Source organism: Hemicordylus capensis, chromosome 11, assembly GCF_027244095.1.
Source record: "Hemicordylus capensis ecotype Gifberg chromosome 11, rHemCap1.1.pri, whole genome shotgun sequence".
Lineage (NCBI taxonomy): Eukaryota > Metazoa > Chordata > Lepidosauria > Squamata > Cordylidae > Hemicordylus > Hemicordylus capensis.
The window spans coordinates 2,044,910-2,062,560 of NC_069667.1; the positions used below are offsets into that span (position 1 = coordinate 2,044,910).

Below are 17,651 nucleotides of genomic sequence, written 5' to 3' on the forward strand. Positions count from 1 at the left end.
GTGCTGGAACTGAATGAGAGTCAACAAACAAAGGATAACAGGCTGTGATTCCTGCTCTCTGCTCTGTTGGTTTTTCCTAACCGCAGCCAAACAGGGGAAAGAAAGAAAAAGAGAACCCCCAAGGCACAAACCCCGGTGGCTTTTTCAAACCCTGTCGCCAGATTACTGTAGTAATCTAGACAATTACTGCAGAACTCACAAGTGGAGTTGTGCAAAGGCCAGTTTTCACTCAACACAATCCGCCCTCAAATAAAGTGGAGGATGTCTGCTTAGACAGAAAGTATATAGGCAGGCATCACAGAAGGAAGGCGTGCACTCCGCGACAACCCCTCGCAGGAGCACCACACACCACAGCCCCGTCCAGACATTGCATTGCACAGGTGTCTGCACAGATGTACATGTTTTTGTGGGAATGACTGCACTTGGCAACGTGGGCAGAGGAGAGAGCCGGCAGGTGGAAGGCTGCACAAATCTTACCTTTCCCCCAGACGATCACACACATTGCTGGGAGCATGGACTATGCTCCCAGGTGAGTAGCATAGTGTCAAGGAGCAGTATGCAGCTCCAGAAGCCAGGATGATGCATAAGCACCATGCACTGAGTGGGGTGCGTTGGGGGATTCCTCCAGGAGAGGGGCACTCTAGGCACCTGTCTCTGTGTGGAAGCAGCCCGAGCTCACACACGACCAGGGAGCTGGGTTGAACGGTGCGCCGGTGCCCTTCAAGGTAAAGTTGTGCCATCGAGTCAGTTGTCGACTCCTGGGCACTTTCCAGATTAGACCCTGCCACTGGGTCACGGAGGATCTGGGAAGGGGGCTTCCACACTTCCTGCGTCGTGACACCGCAGTCCCTACATGGACAGCAGGGTGCCGTTCACATTGCCACTGCCTTGCTTCGAATTTAATCTCTGAGATATAGAGCTAGGACGTCGTATATCTGGGGTAAGAAAGTGGCTGGTTTTTTGGTTGTTAGTTCCCACGAGACTGCTCCCCCTGCTTGCCTGAACGGAGGCATTTTGCTGCTGTTGGGCTGCTAGTCTGGAAAGTGCCCTAGCGACTACAGAGCCCTGTGGTTGTCTTGGGTAGAATACAGGAGGGGTTGGCCATTGCCTCCTCCTGCACAGTACGAGATGACGACTTTCAGCATCTTCCTCTATTGCTGCTGCCCAATATAGATGTTTCCCATAGTCTGGGGAACATAGCAGTGGGGATCCAAACCAGTAACCTCTTACGCCCTAGTCAAGTTACTTCACCACTGCACCATTAGGTGGCTGCACGGGTGCCCTTAACCCCAACTAAAAGCTGGGATCAGCAGCACTGGCCCGCCGGGGTCGGGCTCGATCCTGGTGCTCCTCATGCACAGCTTAACCCAGGCTGGGCTTCCGTAGCCTGGGTTAGGCTGCGTGTGAGAACAGCCACAGCGAGTTTCATGGCTGAACTGGGATTTGAACCTGGGTCTGAGTCCGACGCTCTGTATGCATGTACGGTTCTGTAAGTGCATACACGGTACACAGATTGTGTATGTAACGTGTGTATGGGACACATGATTGCAGCTTGTCCTCTGTGACTTAATCCTCTGTGCTAGCACACACGCACACAATGCAAGCTGTTGCCAATTACTACTCCATGTGCTTTGACGTGTTTTTAATTACTTGTGATGCTTAATTTTTCTGAGTTTTGTTGTAAGCCACCTTTGGTTAAGTAGGGTAGACATTTCTTTAAAAAATAAAGGAGTAATCAAATTATTTTCAGATTTGGAATGGTTTTATGAGCTCAAGCTCAATCATAGCATATTTATTTGGAATGTATTTAATCCTGAGTGGTGCACAGGACCTGGTGCGAGATGTCAATGTCGTGGAAGCTTTAGGGAACAGTGACCATCCTGTGATCCAATTCAGCATATATGCGAGGAGAGAATCGCCAAGGAAGTCTAAAGCAGACACGTTGAACTTCAGAAGAGGAAATTTCTCTAAGATGAGGAGTTTGGTACAAAGAAAACTAAAAGGGGAAATCAAGAGATCACTTCACTCCAGAATACATGGAATTTATTCAAAACCACAATAACAGAAGCCCAGTTAGAAGGTACACCAAAAAGGACAAAAGGCACCACTAAGCATGGCTAACATGTCAAGGAAGCTATAAAGAAGAAGAACAGAAAGGAACACAACCCCCCACAAAAGAAATGTAAGGCAACAATAAGGGAGGTGAAAAAAGAATTTGAGGAACATTGAGCTAAAAGCATCAAGGGGAACAACAAAAACATCTTTAAATACATCAGAAGCAGGAAACCTGCCAGGGAAGTGGTTAACAGATGAACCAACTCCCTGTAGTTGATGAGGGAGTGAAAGGGATTATTAAGGAAGATATGGAGATCGCAGAGAAGCTAAACATGTTCTTTGCATCTGTCTTCATGGCAGAGGATATTGAGCATATACCTAAATCGAGCCTCTTAGGGACACAGGCTAAATAACTGAGTCAGACAGAGGATGAGGTGCACCTAGGTAATTTTGGAGCCTGGACCTAAAGGCCTTTGGAGCCCACCCCCTCCCACCTCCCGCAAATTAAGCATCATCATGCCGTACCAGGCAACCACACCACCCGGGACAGACTAAAGAGGATTTGGGGGCCCCCAGGGGTGTGGAAGCCCTGGACTTCAGCCCCAAAGTCCAGGGGTAAGAGCACCACTGGATAGAGGAGACAAGAAGAGATGGCAGTCTAAACTGTCTGGAAAAATTAAAAATGAACAAATTGCCAGGGCCAGATGGCATCCACCCAAGAGTCCTTAAAGAACTCAAATGTGAGATTGCTGGCCTCCTTGCAAGTAGCCAGTATAACCCTGATTTTCAAAAAGGGATCGGGGGTGGGATCCAGGAAATTAGAGGCCGGTTACCTCTTCTGTTGCATGCAAATTGTTGGAAGATATTTTCAAAGAAAAAATTGTCAGGCTACTGCAAAGCTACATCTCGCCTCACCAACTTTTTGGAGTTCTTTGAGAGTGTCAATAGGTGTGTGGATAAAAGTGATCCAGTTGACATAGTATTCAAAAAAGCATTTGACAAAGTTCCCCACCAAAGGCTCTTGAGAAAATGTAGCAGTCATAGGATAAGAGGACTGGTTCATGTGTGGACTGGTAAGTGGTTGAAGGACAGGAAACAGAGGGTAGGAATAAATGGACAGTTCTAGAGAATGGAGGAAAGTAAGAAGGGGATCTGAACTCAGACCGGTGTTTTTTAACTTATTCATAAATGATCTAGAAGTTGGAGTAAGCAGCAAGGTGGCCAAATTTGCATATGACACCAATCTATTTAGGGTAGTAAAACCCAAAACCTATTGTGAGGAGCTCCAAAAGGATCTCTCCAAACTGGGTCAGTGGGCGACAAAATGGCAGATGTGGTTCAATGCAAGCAAGTGTAAAGTGATGTGTATGGGGGTGAGGGGACTCCAGATTCACATATACACTAATGAGGTCTGAGTTGTTGGTGACTGACCAGGAGAGAGATCTTGGGGTCGCAGTGGACAGCTAGTTGAAAGTGTCGTCTCAGTGCGTGGCAACTGTGAAAAAGGCTAATTCCATGCTAGGAATCATTAGGAAAAAGATTGAAAATAAAAATGGTAATATTATAATGCTTTTATACAAATCTATGATGTGGCCTATGATCCAGGACTATGATCTGGAGTACTGTGTACAGCTTTGGAAAACAGAACTGGAAAAGGTGCAGAAGAGGGCAACCAAGATGATCAGGGGCCTGGAGCACCTTCCTTACGAGGTAAGGCTACAGCATCTGGGGCTTTTTAGTTTAGAAAAAAGATGGCTGAGGAGCAACATGATAGAGATCTATAAAATTATGCATGGTGTGGAGGTGAGGTTTTTCTCCCTCTCACATAACACTAGAAAGAGGGATCATCCCATGAAACTGATTGCAAAGAAATTTAGGACCAACAAAAGGAAGTACGTTTTCACACAACACATAATTAACCTATGGAATTCTCTGCCACGAGATGTGGTGATTGCCACTAGCTTGGATGGCTTTAAAAAGGACTTAGACAAATTCATGGAGGACAGGTCTATCAATAGCCACTACTCTGGTGGCTACAGACCACCTCCAGCCTCAGAGGCACGATGCCTCTCAATATCAGTTGCAGGGGAGCAACAGCAGGAGAGAGGGCAGGCGCATACCTCTTGCCTGTGGGCTCCCCAGAGGCATCTGGTGGGCCACTGTGGGAAACAGGATGCTGGACTAGATGGGCCTCCTTGGGCCTGATCCAGCAGGGCATGTACTTACGGAAGTCCCTCATACTCCTAAGTAAGTGCACATAGGATTTCCGTCTCAGTCAAGGATTCAAGTGGGAGAGAGAGATCTGGACAGGCTCCCCCTAATTCCCTCCCCCCAGTAAATGAGCATATGAATTTGTTGTGAAGAAGAATGAATTAAAGATTATAAAAGCACTTTGCACCATTATGGTCTGCTGTAAATGAGATACACAAATACAATGGGGACATTTGAGACCCCCTGATGTAACTGCATCCTGGCTTATTCCCAAATGTCTTTCTGGATGATACCGTAGTAAATTACGGCTGGCCAGGGTCTGCCTACCTTGAGGACAATAACTGAGATTACAGCATCCCCTTAATGTCTGGGTAATGGCTCTGCAGGGTCCAGATGCAGGAGGGAGAGAGTCGCAGGTGGTCTCCATGACCTCCACAATGCAAGGGGGAGTGACTGGAACAGAGCCCCTCCCAGAATGGGACCTTCCTCTGGACTCCATGAACTTCTTTACAGAAAACTGTTAAAAGCTGAAGTGGAAGCAAAGTTCTCAGAAAGCCTGCTTCCCTCTCTGGCCAAAAGCACTGGCAACTCCCAGGTTATTTTTAGCATTCTAAAAATAGACTCGAGCCTCGGACAAGACGAACAGAGACAAATTGTAGACGGAAAGAAACAGTAAAGGGTGTTGCACATCTGTAGGTAATCATTAAGAAAAGCAAATGGCAAATCACTCCAAATCCTACCATTTTGAAATATAAACCCAGTTTTTATGGTTTTTAGATCTTTGGGTTATTAAATCCTGTCTGATTCAGGGATGGCAGGGCAAGGTCCCTAGCAACCGTGCCATGGCTGACATTTTCTTACAGTAAGCAAGATTTGTGTTTGATCTAAATCAGAAACAGAAAATATCCTTAAAAATAAAGCAGCAGCAGTCGGTCAGAACGGTGCAGTGAAGAAGGCTGGGTGCTGGGCAAACCTCAGGCCCAATCCTGCTCATGGAGTGACCTTAGACCACTGACCGTCTCTCTCTCAGCCTGATCGACAGGGTGGTTGTGAGAGTAAAATGGGGGCGTGGGGAGGAAAGAACCGTGTCTGTGGAGCTCTTTGGAGAAAGAATGGAATACATTTTAAAAGGAAAAAGAAAACTCTCTTATGAGCACCCCCAGGCCTTGGGGCGGGGGTTGGGGAAATCCCTGGATGACGAATCCATACAAACACCAGGTATGTCCACAGAATACTGGCAACATTTCGAGGTACAGACCCCATGCCTTTAACAGCTACCTGGCTAGCAGAAACTCAACAGGTGCAGCTTTCCCCAGCATAGGCAAGCAGAAACTCACCAGATGCAGCAGCTTTCCCTGGCATAGGCAAGCAGAAACTCAGCAGGTGCAGCAGCTTTCCCCAGCACAGGGAAGCAGAAACTCACCAGGTGCAGCAGCTTTCCCCAGCATGGGGATACTGTAAGGAAAAAAAGGGAGGAGGATTTCTTTTACAGCCTTTCTGTAGAGTGTTTCTTTCCCCCAGGGCTCCACCAGTGAACTAAAATGAAAGCATTTTAAACCTTACACCTATTTTCCCCCCACTTCAAAGTGAACCACATCTAAGCTGCTTAATATTAATTTAAAAAAATGTTAAAGGCAAGTGGTGTTATCCAGCATCTCTGGAAGATCCCTAATAGAATATACATTAAGCTGGTTTCAAGGACTTCTAGACCTTAAAAGCCAATGGTTTGGGTTCTTCCCAGGCCATGGTACTTAATCTGCTTGGTTTCCTTTGAAGATGTCGCTCCTGGTGGGGGGCAGGGGGGGCACAGCAGGTCAACAGCATCCCCCCAAAAGCCCAGGGTGCAGCATGCAGATGACTCTGCGGGACCTGGCCTGCAAGCTCTTGTGGAATCCACTGACATGCTTGCTCGAGAGAGCTCAGCAAACAGAGCCGGCCTCTTGAGATGCCTTGTGCGCCTAGAAGCTGCAGACTGGGGGCAAAGCAGCAGCAGTAGGCTCGCTGCTGACGGCCCTGCTGGGGGCTACCATCTTAGGGCAGCCATTCCCCATCTTGGGTCCCCAGCAGTTGCTGGACTACAACTCCCATCATCTCTATTTGTGGCTGGGGGTGATGGGAGCAGTAGTCCCCTGACTTAGAGGTACAGGTGCTGGCCATCTTCAGTCCAAGCAGTCTTGGGAGAAGATTCTTTGGGGTAGCCCACATGGATGGGTACAGTTGAGAGATGTTATGGTCGGCATGTTTTGAGCGCTGCGTTGGGGTTAACATTCAAAGGTTTGAGCACTGGGGTTATCCAGTGCTCACTATAAGATTAATCGTGGTCATGCCAAAAACAAAAATCCAACACCTAAGAAAATGTGGATTAAAGCCAACCAAGGGTGCCTTGCTGTTGACTTGTTATGAAACCAGCCCAAGCACACAAAGCCAGAACAGGAATTTAGCTGCCTGCCTTGTTGATAGACCCTCTTTGCCCAACAGCCCCAGGAATTCCTGTGCTCTTAATAGGGAGCCCACCAGACAGCCCCAGGCCCATGCAGAGACCTGGGGAGCGCCCTGAAGGGCCCTTTAAGGGTGGGGAAGCAGCTTCCCGTGGGGATGGTCAGAAGCACCGAGAGGGACTGCTTAACCCTTCCTGCCCGGCCATTTCCTCACTCCGAATTGTCCCTCAGAGTAGCCTTTCACCATATGGGACGTCACTGAAAATCTTCTGTGGGGACATGGATAAAATTTTACCTGTTTTAAGAATAATTAAGATTCTGCCTTTCACACTGGGAGACTCCCAGGTTGGCAGACGTACTAAAACACCAGCACAAGACAAATGCACTGAAATGCAATTTAAACAATAGCAGAAGCAGCAGCAGCTGCTGCAGAGTCAGTAAAAGGGCCTTTAGAAGAAGTCATTACGCAAGGTGCTCTCCAGCTGATGTTGGACTACAACTCCCATCATTCCCTGTGGTGGGATCTTTACCCAGAGAAACTACACTCTGGGTTTCTTCATCAGCCTCTTCAGCAACACAGCATGCTGCAAGAACTCAAACTCAACAAAAGACTGCTCCTGACTGGGATGATGCCCCTATAACGCAGAGCAGCTGAGCTGACAATTAAGGGTGGGCCAGAACTCAGGGGCAGAACTTCTGCTTCGCATGCAGAAGGCCCCAGGCTCAACCCCTGGCGGTAAAGATTCCTGCCTGAAACTCTGGAGAGCCATTGCCAGTTGGTGCTGATTGATTTAGTGTGTTTTAATACCGCCTCAAATTACTTGCATCTCTAGGCGGTTTGCAACAAATACAACATAATAAAAGCAATAATTAAACATTAAAACTATTATTAAAAACTACATTGAAATCTAATTATAAGGTTATGGAAACAGATGTGTTTTAAGCAACTTCTCAAAAACATCCAGAGATGAGGTGGCACTTATTTCAACCAGGAAGTTCTTCATAATGGGCTTTTCAAGTCCTTTAGCTCACATCTCCTCTGGAATGGAAGGAGTAAGTTCACATATCAACCAGATTTACCCAAACGTTTTCGGGGAGCAGTTAACACACAATTTGGGTTTTTCACTGCATGAAGGTGTAGCCCAATTTCTATCTGAGGTTTAAAAAATGCACTTTTTGCATTGGTTTTTTGGGACACCTTCGAGTTCACAGCAAAGCCTCCAACAAACCTGCGTTAAAGCCTGCTGTGTGTAAAAGTCCTAGGGCATGCAATCCAAAACCAACAACAGCGGTGGCAGCAGAGAAGGCTTGTCCCAGAGTGCCACCCGATGAGCCGGTGGCAACTGCAGAAGCTTCCCCAGACAGCAGGCTTACTGTGAGGCTTTACTGTGAACTCGAAGTTGTCCCAAAAACCCAATGCAAAAGGTGGATTTTTTTTACCCCAGATATAAATCAGGCTGCACTCTAACGTGCAGGGAAAAACCTGAATTGTGTGTTAATGGCTCCCCGACAACTCGCAGAGATTCATGGGTAAATCTGGCAGATATGTGAATGCACCCCCGCCATTCCGGAGGAGATGCAGGCTGAGTGGTCTCAATAAGCCATGTGGCTCCTAGATGGCATTCTCTTAAAATGCCCGGGGCCTAAGATGCTTAAGGCTTTGTAGGTTGGTTGGCTGTGCCGTTGAGTCGGTGTCGACTCCTGGCGCCCACAGAGCCCTGTGGCTGTCTTTGGTAGCATACAGGAGGGGCTGACCATTGCCTCCTCCTGCGCAGTCTGAGATGATGAGGCCTTTCAGCATCTTCCTAGATCGCGGCTGCCCAATATAGGAGGTCTCCCGTAGGCTGGGGAACACACTGGCGGGGACTCGAACCAAGAGCTTTCTGCTCTCTAAGCACGCTGCTTCCGGGCTGTGCCATCAGGTGGCTTCACCTTTTTTGTAGGTTACTTAGAACCAACAGTAGAGATACTACGGAGCTGGGTGGACCAAGGCTCGGACTCAGCAGAGGGCTGCTTCCCTGTTCTTGTGCAACCTTTGGGACGCACATAAAAGCACCCCCTGCCCGCCCCCCCCATTACAGCTGCACTCTGCCCTGCCCCTGTAACAGCTGCTGGGTGCAATGCAATCACGGGATAATGGCTGAAGAAGAAGAGCAACAGGGACAGGGAGCTCCGAGCGCCTCCCTTGGATACACTGTAGAAACCCCGCTCCGGATTTAACAAAAAGGATACAGCGAACTAGAGGCTGGTCTGGGAAGCTGCCAGGAGGGATGGAGATCCCAGCCCACAGCCCCGGGGTATTTTCCAGGGCCATGTGGGGTCCCAGCACTTGTCCCCTTTGGAAAAGAGGCTGACACAACCCAAGGAGGGAGAAGGGGGGCAAGCAAGGAGATGGCGGGGTGTGTGTGTGTGTCTGAGTGAGGAAGGGGAAGCAGAGGGAACAGGAAGACGGCACCGGAGAAGGCAAAATCACAGGAAGGCCTCTTGATCTATCACAGTGGAGGCCACCCTGGGACTACAACTCCCATCACCCCCCCGGTCCCCTGCTGTTGCTCCCCAGGAGCCGGCCACGCAGGCAAGCCGCTCTCTGTTGCCTCCCAACAGCTGCTACGGAGAGACAGACTGCCTCGGAACACGGAGGCTCCCCAGGGCCATCCATCATGGCTAGTGGAGAGGCCGCAGCCAGCTGCAATGTCCTCCTCGAATTGCCGCCGAAGTCCCGCGGCCTTTGCCCTGCTGCCGCTGCCGCCCTATATCTCCCGCCCATCACTTTTGCTGCCCCTGGTGTTCCGGGGAGGGGCAGAGGTCCCTCCGACCCCAGGCAGGCGCCGTGCCCAGCCCAGGGGCCCCTTTCCCCCGGGGAGGTGTGGTGGAGGGTGCCGTGCCGCGCGGGGCCCACCGTGGGACGGGGCGGGGAGAGGGCCGCGATGGTGGTGGCAGCGCCAGCGAGCGGGGCCCCGCCGGGGGGGGAGGGAGGAGGGCAGGCAGGCAGGAAGGGCGGGGGCTGCGCAGCGCCTGCCCCGAATAAAGGCGGTGGCGCGCGCGCGCGGCGGGCTTGGAGAGGCCGGCTCGCTGTGTCTGTCTGTCTGCCGGGTGGGGGAGCAGCAGCCGCCCAGCCACTCGCTCGCTCGCTCACTCGGGCCCGATAGCACGAAGAAGCAGCGCAGCCAGCACCCGCCGTCGCGCCCAGAGGAGCCCAGCCCAGCGGCATCATGCCCAAGACGGTACGTGGAGCCGGCGGGAGTCCCCTCGGCGCGCCCCTCCCCAGCGGAGCCCCTCGCCACCTGGGGCCCCCTCCCCGCTCGCCTGCTGGAGCGGCAGCTGCTTCGAGAGGGCCAAACGGGCCACCTTTGCAGCCCCCCCCCACCGAGGGAGCCGCGGGGCCCACCCCTCCCTCTCTCTGGGCGCGGAGGGGGTGCTGGTGGTGCGCGCCCTGCCTCCCTCGAGGTGCCCGCCCGCCTGTTGGCTCCGGCTCGCGGGCCGGGCCGGGGCAGCTTCTGAATGGGGCGCATTCATGGCCAGGAGGCGCGCCCGTCTCTCGCACCCGGGCCGGCGGGGAAGGGCAGTTTCCGCGACGGCGGCCCTCTCGCTGTGGGCGGGGGGGGGGGGGAGGCCGGCTGCGAAGCAGGAAAGGGCTGCGGTTGCTGCTGCTGCTGCCGCCTAGACGTGACTCTTGTCTTTCTTTGCCCGGGCTAGGCTGGGAAGCCCCCTGGCCCGGCCCGGCCCGCCCCGCCCCCCAGCGCGCGCGCGAGGCTTCCTCTGCCCACGCCCCAGTTCAGAGGACCAGTGGGGCGGGGGCGTGTGCGCGGATGGCGGGCCGGGAAACCGCGGGCGTGCTCGGGGCGGGGGGCACCTGTTGAGTCGCCCGCCCCCACTCGGGCAGGGATGTCCGCTGCCCGCCGGTCTCGGGATCTCGCTCCAGGGATCCTGGGAGGACCTTGTGCTCGCAAGCCACGTGCTGAGCCGCCCCGCAGCCTCCGGCCCCTCCTCGGAATCTTCGCCGCTGCTGCCTGGTGCTGAGTCGGTCCCTGGTCCCTCCGGCCTTGCGCTGTCTGCTCGGACTGGCAGTGGCTCCTCTGGGCAGGAGCTCTCCTTCCCCATGTGGAGCTCGGCAGTCAGAGCAGGCTCGCTGTGGCTCCCTCCCATTACGGTGGCAAGTTTGCTTCCTACTGAGTTGGGCCATCCCTACTGGCAGCACTTTCCAGAGAGAGGGGTGGGGGCTTTCCCAGCCGGGCTGAAGGAGATCCTTAGAACTGGCAAAGCCGGAACTCGAACCGGGAACCTTCTGCAGGCCAAGCACGTGCTGGGCCACTGGTTATGCCTCCATGCCAGCCTCTGAGGGCTGCTCTGGGTCGGGGCTGGTTGCTGACTGCAAGGCCTGCCTGGAATCGCCAGGGAGGGGGCGGAAGTCAAGGAACAGCAGACACCAGGACCGGGAGGGAGCCTCTGCCTGCCTGTGCAGGTCCCCCGGGCATGCTGGTTCTGGCTTAGTTGCCCACCAGCTCTGTGTGAGACTCTTGCCTTGGGAGAGCTGAACCTGAGCCTGCCCAGACCCCGCCCCTCCTTAGACTGCTGTGGGGCTGTACCTAGAGAGCATCCGCCTTGCACGCAGAAGGTCCCAGGGTCAGTCCCTAGCAGCCTGTCTGAAGCCTTGGAGAGTGCTGCCAGTCAGTGTAGTGAGCCAGATGGAGCAGCGGTCTGACCTGGCGTATCAGTTCCTGTGCTCCAGTGCTTTGGGAGTGTCTAGTTGTGAAGTGGGTAGTAGAGCGTTAGGCCTGCCCTGGGGGCTCTGGGTAAAGCTGGGCCAGGTTGGTAGCTCCCCAGAGTGTCAAGCTGGGGAGTCCTTGTGCCAGCCAGGCTGTTTCAGCTCAGACGGTCCTGAGTGAAGGCGCCTTTTCCTTCCGCTTCTTTGCCCAAGTAACACACCGGGGTGTTCAACCGCTTCAGTTCCGGGAGAGGAGCCGGAGTGCAGTTCCCACCCACAGAGGGGGTGGTCCCATAGCACAGGCCTTCTCCAACTTGGGTCCTCAGACTGCCAGGAAACTTAGGGACATAGGAAGCTGCCACATACTGAGTCAGACCATTGGTCTATCTAGCCCAGTATTGTCTTCACAGACTGGCTCTCTCTCAGCCCGATCTTGGAGGTGTTGCCAGGGAGGGAACTTGGAACCTTCTGCTCCAGTGTTCCCTCTAACAGGGATTCCTGGATGTTGTGAACTACAACTCCCCAGCTGCAATGGCTTTTGCTTGGGGATTATGGGAATTGTATTCCACAACATCTGGGAATCCCTGCTAGAGGGAAGACTGTTCTGCTCTTCCCAGAGCGGCTCCATCCCCTGAGGGGAATATATCTTCCAGTGCTCATACTTCTAGTCTCCCATTCATATGCAACCAGGGCGGACCCTGCTTAGCTAAGGGGACAAGTCATGCTTGCTGCCACAAGGCCAGCTCTCCTCTCCGAGGACCATTTTGTCAACTTAGGGCTGGCAAAAGCAAGTACTTCTTTGCACAGCACATAATTAAGTTTTGGAAATGTCTGCCTCTGGATGTGGCGAAGGCTACTAGCTTGGATGGCTTCAAAAGGGCCTGGAGGACCAATTCACAGAGGACAAGGCGATCTTGATGCCTCTGAATGCCAGCTGCAGGGGAGCAACAGCAAGGGAGGTCCTGCCCTCCCCGACTAGTTGAGGGCTTCTCAGAGGCATCTGGTGGGCCACTTTGTGAAACAGGATGCTGGACCAGATCGGCATTGGGCCTGATCCAGCAGGCCTGTTCTTATGACGTCAGACCACAACCGCCATCATCCACAGCACCAATGGGCTTTGGCTGGTGCTGCTCTGGATGATGGGAGTTCTAGTTCAGCACCATCTGGGGATCCAAGTCTGAGACCCTCCCTCCTTTGGCATGTAATGTGCATTCCTCAAGGGGTGTGTGTGTGTGTGGCGGGGGAATTCTAAAGAAATAATGAAGCTTCTTGTGGCTGACTAGTGCAGTTGTGCAACTTTACTTTAGTAACTGTCAGCAAGCCGTGATGTTCTTCTGAGCTATAGCCTTGTGATTTCTGAAGTATAACCACTTAAAGAAGCACTAGATCTGCACCTTAGAGACCGCTATTGTTGCATAAGTGTTTGTGGGCACTGTGTGTTGCCTAGAACCCACTGATCATCTAAGATGCCGCAAAATGCTTCGTTCTTGCTGCTGCAATGGACTTAGTAGCACAGTGACCTCACTGACCATTGATGGGTAGTGTGTGAGTGAAGCAGATGTTATGTCCTTGCTGCTGCTACCCGTAAATGGGCTTTGTGGCTAAAGTCTTGTGCAGGTCTTTGAGGGTGGCTTTCTTGCAACTCATAACTCAGGTCTTGGTCTGAGTTGCTATGGTGCCTTGTCTCGGCTTGACTGAAAAGTATTTCTTGGCTGAGGAGGCCAGGCAGTGCTGAGATGTGTCAAGTCCATACTTGACTGGCTTGTGAAAAAGGAGGCTGTCTGAACAAAGAGGGGAGGGCTTCTCTCTTGGGGAAAAAAAAAACCCCACAAAAAAACCAACAAGACAAAAAACCACCAACCTCCTTAAAAAAAACTCTTGCTTGGAATCCTGCAATTATCACATTAATTTCCAATTGGAAAACCTGAACCAAAAGGAAAATATTAAGAGCAGTTGTCCTAGGATTTCTTAAACAAGCCTACAACACAGGAAAGTAAGGTATATTATGCCAGTGCTGCAAGGAGGCTATGCATATCTCTTTAAAATAATGGGCACCTTGTGAGCGAATCCCACCTGACTTCAGGCAAAGATCTGGGTGATTCTTCTCGCAACAGTTATCTGCTTGGTTTGTACAATAGCTACTTTAAAGGAACAGCTACCTGATACTTTTCCCCACATGGGATAGAACTTTTAAAAAATGATTGATGGGCAACTCTTCTTTCCCCCCATCTTCAAGCAAAAGTGTTACCATTTTTGCAGCAAACCAATAAAGTCTGCCAGCCCCTCCTTCAACAGGGGCTTGTTTATCTCTAAGTGGCTTCTTAAAGTAAAGTTATGCTGACTCCTGGCGACCACAGAGCCCTGTGGTTTCCTTTGGTCGAATACAGGAGGGGTTTCCCATTGCCATCTCCCTTTCAGCATCTTCCTAGATCACAGCTGCCTGATGTAGGTGTTTCCCATGGTCTGGGGAACATACCAGCGGGGATTCGAACCAGCAGCCTCTTGCTCCCTAGGCAAGTTACTTCCCTGCTGCGGCATTAGGTGGCCAAGTGGCTTCTTAGCAATGGATAATTTTTAGGGCTTGCATCAGCCTGAAACTAGGAACAGGCTGCAGGAGCTGTAGCTGGCTCTCTCTGCCAGCACCAGCAACCCCAGGCTGGTGGTGTATCTCTTCCCGTTTCCGTTCAGAGACATGCCCTATTTCAGCTCCCCTTCTTAGTCATTCTTGTGTTCATGATGGTCACCTTTGGCTGCCTGACTCAGTGGCAGCTTAATGCAGATACTTATTTTTACATTTATAACCTGCTCTTCCTCCAGGGAAACTAGAGCGGTTATGTTTCTCTTCACAATAACCCTGTGGGGTAGGTAAAGGTGGAGAGAGAGAGAGAGAGATTTATGGCTGAATGGGGATTTGAACTCTGATTCTCCTCCCATGGTCCCTTAACCATGGTCCCTCTAATTCATCTCTGTGCGGAATGAGTTTTGTTCTGGGCGGCAGTATCAAGGCAATGTGCACGCACCTACGTTCAGAATGGGGCCTTCCTGATTCAGCCTGAGCGGGATCTAAAATGAACTGAGTGGACATGCAAAAACTTGTGAGCGCATGCATGTGTGCATGCCTCAGAGGGAACAGTGGCCTTAACCCAACACTCTGGCTACTACGCTATGCTGGCCCTTATATGGTATGATCATATGAGATTTAAGTAACTGCACATGCATAATCTGGCTTCATTAGTTGGAGCTCTGTGTATGGATGGATACGTAAAGCTGCCTAAATTCAGCCGCCTAGGATTGAGCTAGCCAGACGAGGCCCTCTTTTCGGTGGAGGGGTTCTTAATGCATCCTGCTTGAGTGGATGTTCAGATAATGATATGGCTAGACCAGGGATTCTCAGCGTGGGGTCCCCAGATGTTATTGGACTTCAACTCCCATAATCCCCAACCAAAGGCCACTGGGGCTGGGGATTATGGGAGTTGGAAGTCCAAAAACATCTGGGGACCCAATGTTGAGAACCCCTGGGCTAGACAGTGTACCATGTGTGCAATAGAAGGTAGGTTACCACCAGGTGTCCTAGGAGCCTTGATATTTTAAATGCAGAAAGGTTTTTGGGGGGTTGCCATTGCATGTCATGATAGTGGCTGTTGCTTGCATCTGGGAGGAGTTGTTCTCTGCCTGCTTTTGGAACAAGAAACCCTGTCATCCATGCATCCAATCTGCAGAGTGAGAGTCCATGTTTAGAGCAGCTTCATAGTTAAGAAATAAAGGAAAGTATCACTCAGTGGCTGAGCATCTGCTTTGCCTGTGGAAGTATTAAATTTGCAAAGGAATTCCTGGCAACATCTCTAGGTAGGGCTGGGGGCACTCCTTCCTGAAGCCTTGGCGTTCAGGCTGCCAGTCAGTGTAGACAGTTCTGAGCTAGATGGACTAGTGGTCTGGCTCAGTATATGGCAGGTTCCTATGTATTACTGTGTTTACCCAAATTGAGGAGGACTCTGAACTAAAGAACCCCTTGAAAAGCAGAGGTGAAATACAGGTTATACCTGCATTTGTTAGAAAGGAACAGGTCTCTGAATGTAAGACAACCTCCTGACTTCTAATATCAAAAAACTTGGGAAAAACCTCATCTTGCATTCTGGTAAATACAGTGTATAATGGGTGATTCTGAGCATCCACTTGTTGCTTGAGAGTGCAAGAGCTACTACTACTTGTAGTAGTGGTAGCAGCAGCAGCAGCAGTAGTAGTAGCAGCTGCAGCAATACATATATTTACTACTAGTATTACTACAAATAGTAACAACAATCAATCAACAAACAATCTTTATTATTACAGTCCAAGACCAGCACAAGAATAAAAGCATACAAGGGCATGGACAAGGAAATAACAACATAAGCTAAAAATAACATCATGATTAGTCAATTACAACCCTACATTAAAACTGTGGTATATATTTAACTATGAAAAACAAAATACCCTTATTATAAAGCTATAAAATACTTTTACTATAAAACTAGAAACTACCTTATACAATGAGAAAAGTCCAGTAAGATTAAAAGTTAAAGGTTAAAAGGCTAAGCATCATAACATGATCGGTTATGAACAAGGCAAAGAAAATGTGAAACAGGACATATGTGATGGGTTGTATGTATAAAGCAGATCATGATGAATTAAGAATGTACAGTGTATGAAACTAGTATAAAAACCAGTAAGTGGGTTAAAATCAAGATGTGTATAAGAGAACGGCTAACTGAGCAGACAAGCCAAAGACTGCAGTTAACTGTTAGAAAAAAATCAGGAGCTTGGTTATAAGCTGGCAGTCACCGTCCGACTACAGATAGTAGTAGCTCTTGCACTCCCAAACAACAAGTGGGTGTTCCGCATCACCCACCATATGCTGTATTTACCAGAATCCAAGATGAGTTTTTTCCAAGTTTTTAAAAATATATGTACTCCTACAAATATTTATATACCGCTTTTCAACAAGTTCTGAGTGGTTTGCAGAGAAAGATAAATAAATAAATAGGTTGGCTTCGAGTCCCAAAAGAGCTCGCGATCTAAAAAGAAACATAAGGTAAGACACCAGCAACAGCCACTGGAGGGTTAGGGATAGTCTCCCTCTGGTTAATGTAAGAGAACTGCCAATTTCAGAGGCGCCTCTTTGGTCAGTTAGCGGGGTGGGGACTGTCCCACTGGCCTCTCTGTTCCGACATTATTTGCCAGGATGGTTGTGACCAGCAGGTGGTCCACCGGGGACCCCACCCTGCCCTTCAGCTCACTCTAGCTTACCCAGTTGGCTGCATAAGGCAAAAGTGTGTGTGCTGTTTGGCTTGGTTTAAGCATCCGTGTGCTGTTAAGCTACCTGTGTGAAATCAGCCAGCTGGCATTGGGTGGGGTGTGTGTGTGTGTGTGTGTGTGTGTGTGTGTGTGTGTGTGTGTACACAGTATTTAGAAACCTGCCACCTCACTGCTGTCCAGAAGATGGTTGTGGGTGGGTTGGTGGTTCTTTCCCTCTTTATTATGCATCATAATTCAAAAATCCAAACATAGAAGGATAGGAAGAAAGTGTACAGTTGCTAGCAGAAAGATCCGGCATCTTGTCAGGCCAGGAAGGTGCTTTGTCACGAAAACAATAGCCAGCCCGTCATTTTTCACCCAAAATGAGAAGCTGTCCAGAAGCCTTTCTCCAGTAGCGGTTTGTTCTAACAAGCCAGGTGGGAGGCACAGCTGCCTCTGCTTCCCAGCACCTTCGCTCACGCCCACTTTCCTGGGAGCCACGCTGCTGGCAGGTTGGCTCTTCATCAAGTAGAGCTGGGCCACCTGGCGAATGGCCAGCCTGCAGGCGGCACTCCTTTTGAGAAGAGTGGGAGAGCATGGAGCATCCCACGCTGCTGCCAGGCAGCAGAGGCTGCTGTGCCTCCTTGGGCGCGTGCACACACACGCACACACCCCGCAACACGTTTGGATGAGTCGCTGCTGCGGAAGCCGGAAGAAATGGAGAACATGACTGGCTGCTCTGCCTCCGAAGACCACCGTTGACCCTTTGAAGAAGATTCACAAACAGCGATTCTCTTTGCAAATACCAGCCATTTTTATATTGCCCCCGTCTGCAGGAACATAAACTTTTAAAAGAGGAAATGTCCCTTATTGCTGCATACACACTGGTTGTGGGGGTGGGAACATGGAATGCTTGCCATGAAGAGGCTCACACAGGACTGGCTCAGCTGAGCTGCTGTTGGAGCACAACT

General features: G+C 50.7%; 1 protein-coding gene and 1 long non-coding RNA gene across 2 annotated transcripts in view; one reads left to right on the forward strand and one right to left on the reverse strand.

The window, feature by feature from the left end:
• Window positions 1-1,758: 1,758 nt before the first annotated feature.
• LOC128335436 (uncharacterized) lies at window positions 1,759-6,364 on the reverse strand. The gene is made up of 2 exons (XR_008311612.1): window positions 5,604-6,364; window positions 1,759-1,996 (listed from the first exon to the last, which is right to left on the reverse strand). It is a non-coding gene; the product is annotated as an uncharacterized LOC128335436 (long non-coding RNA).
• A 3,396-nt stretch (window positions 6,365-9,760) lies between these two features.
• The window catches only part of MSN (moesin), a 71,663-nt gene continuing 63,772 nt past the window's right edge, over window positions 9,761-17,651 (forward strand). The window contains exon 1 of the mRNA XM_053273668.1: window positions 9,761-9,928. Within this exon, the coding sequence (XP_053129643.1) occupies window positions 9,917-9,928 (12 nt within the window). The 5' untranslated portion in view covers window positions 9,761-9,916. The remainder of the gene's footprint in view (window positions 9,929-17,651) is intronic.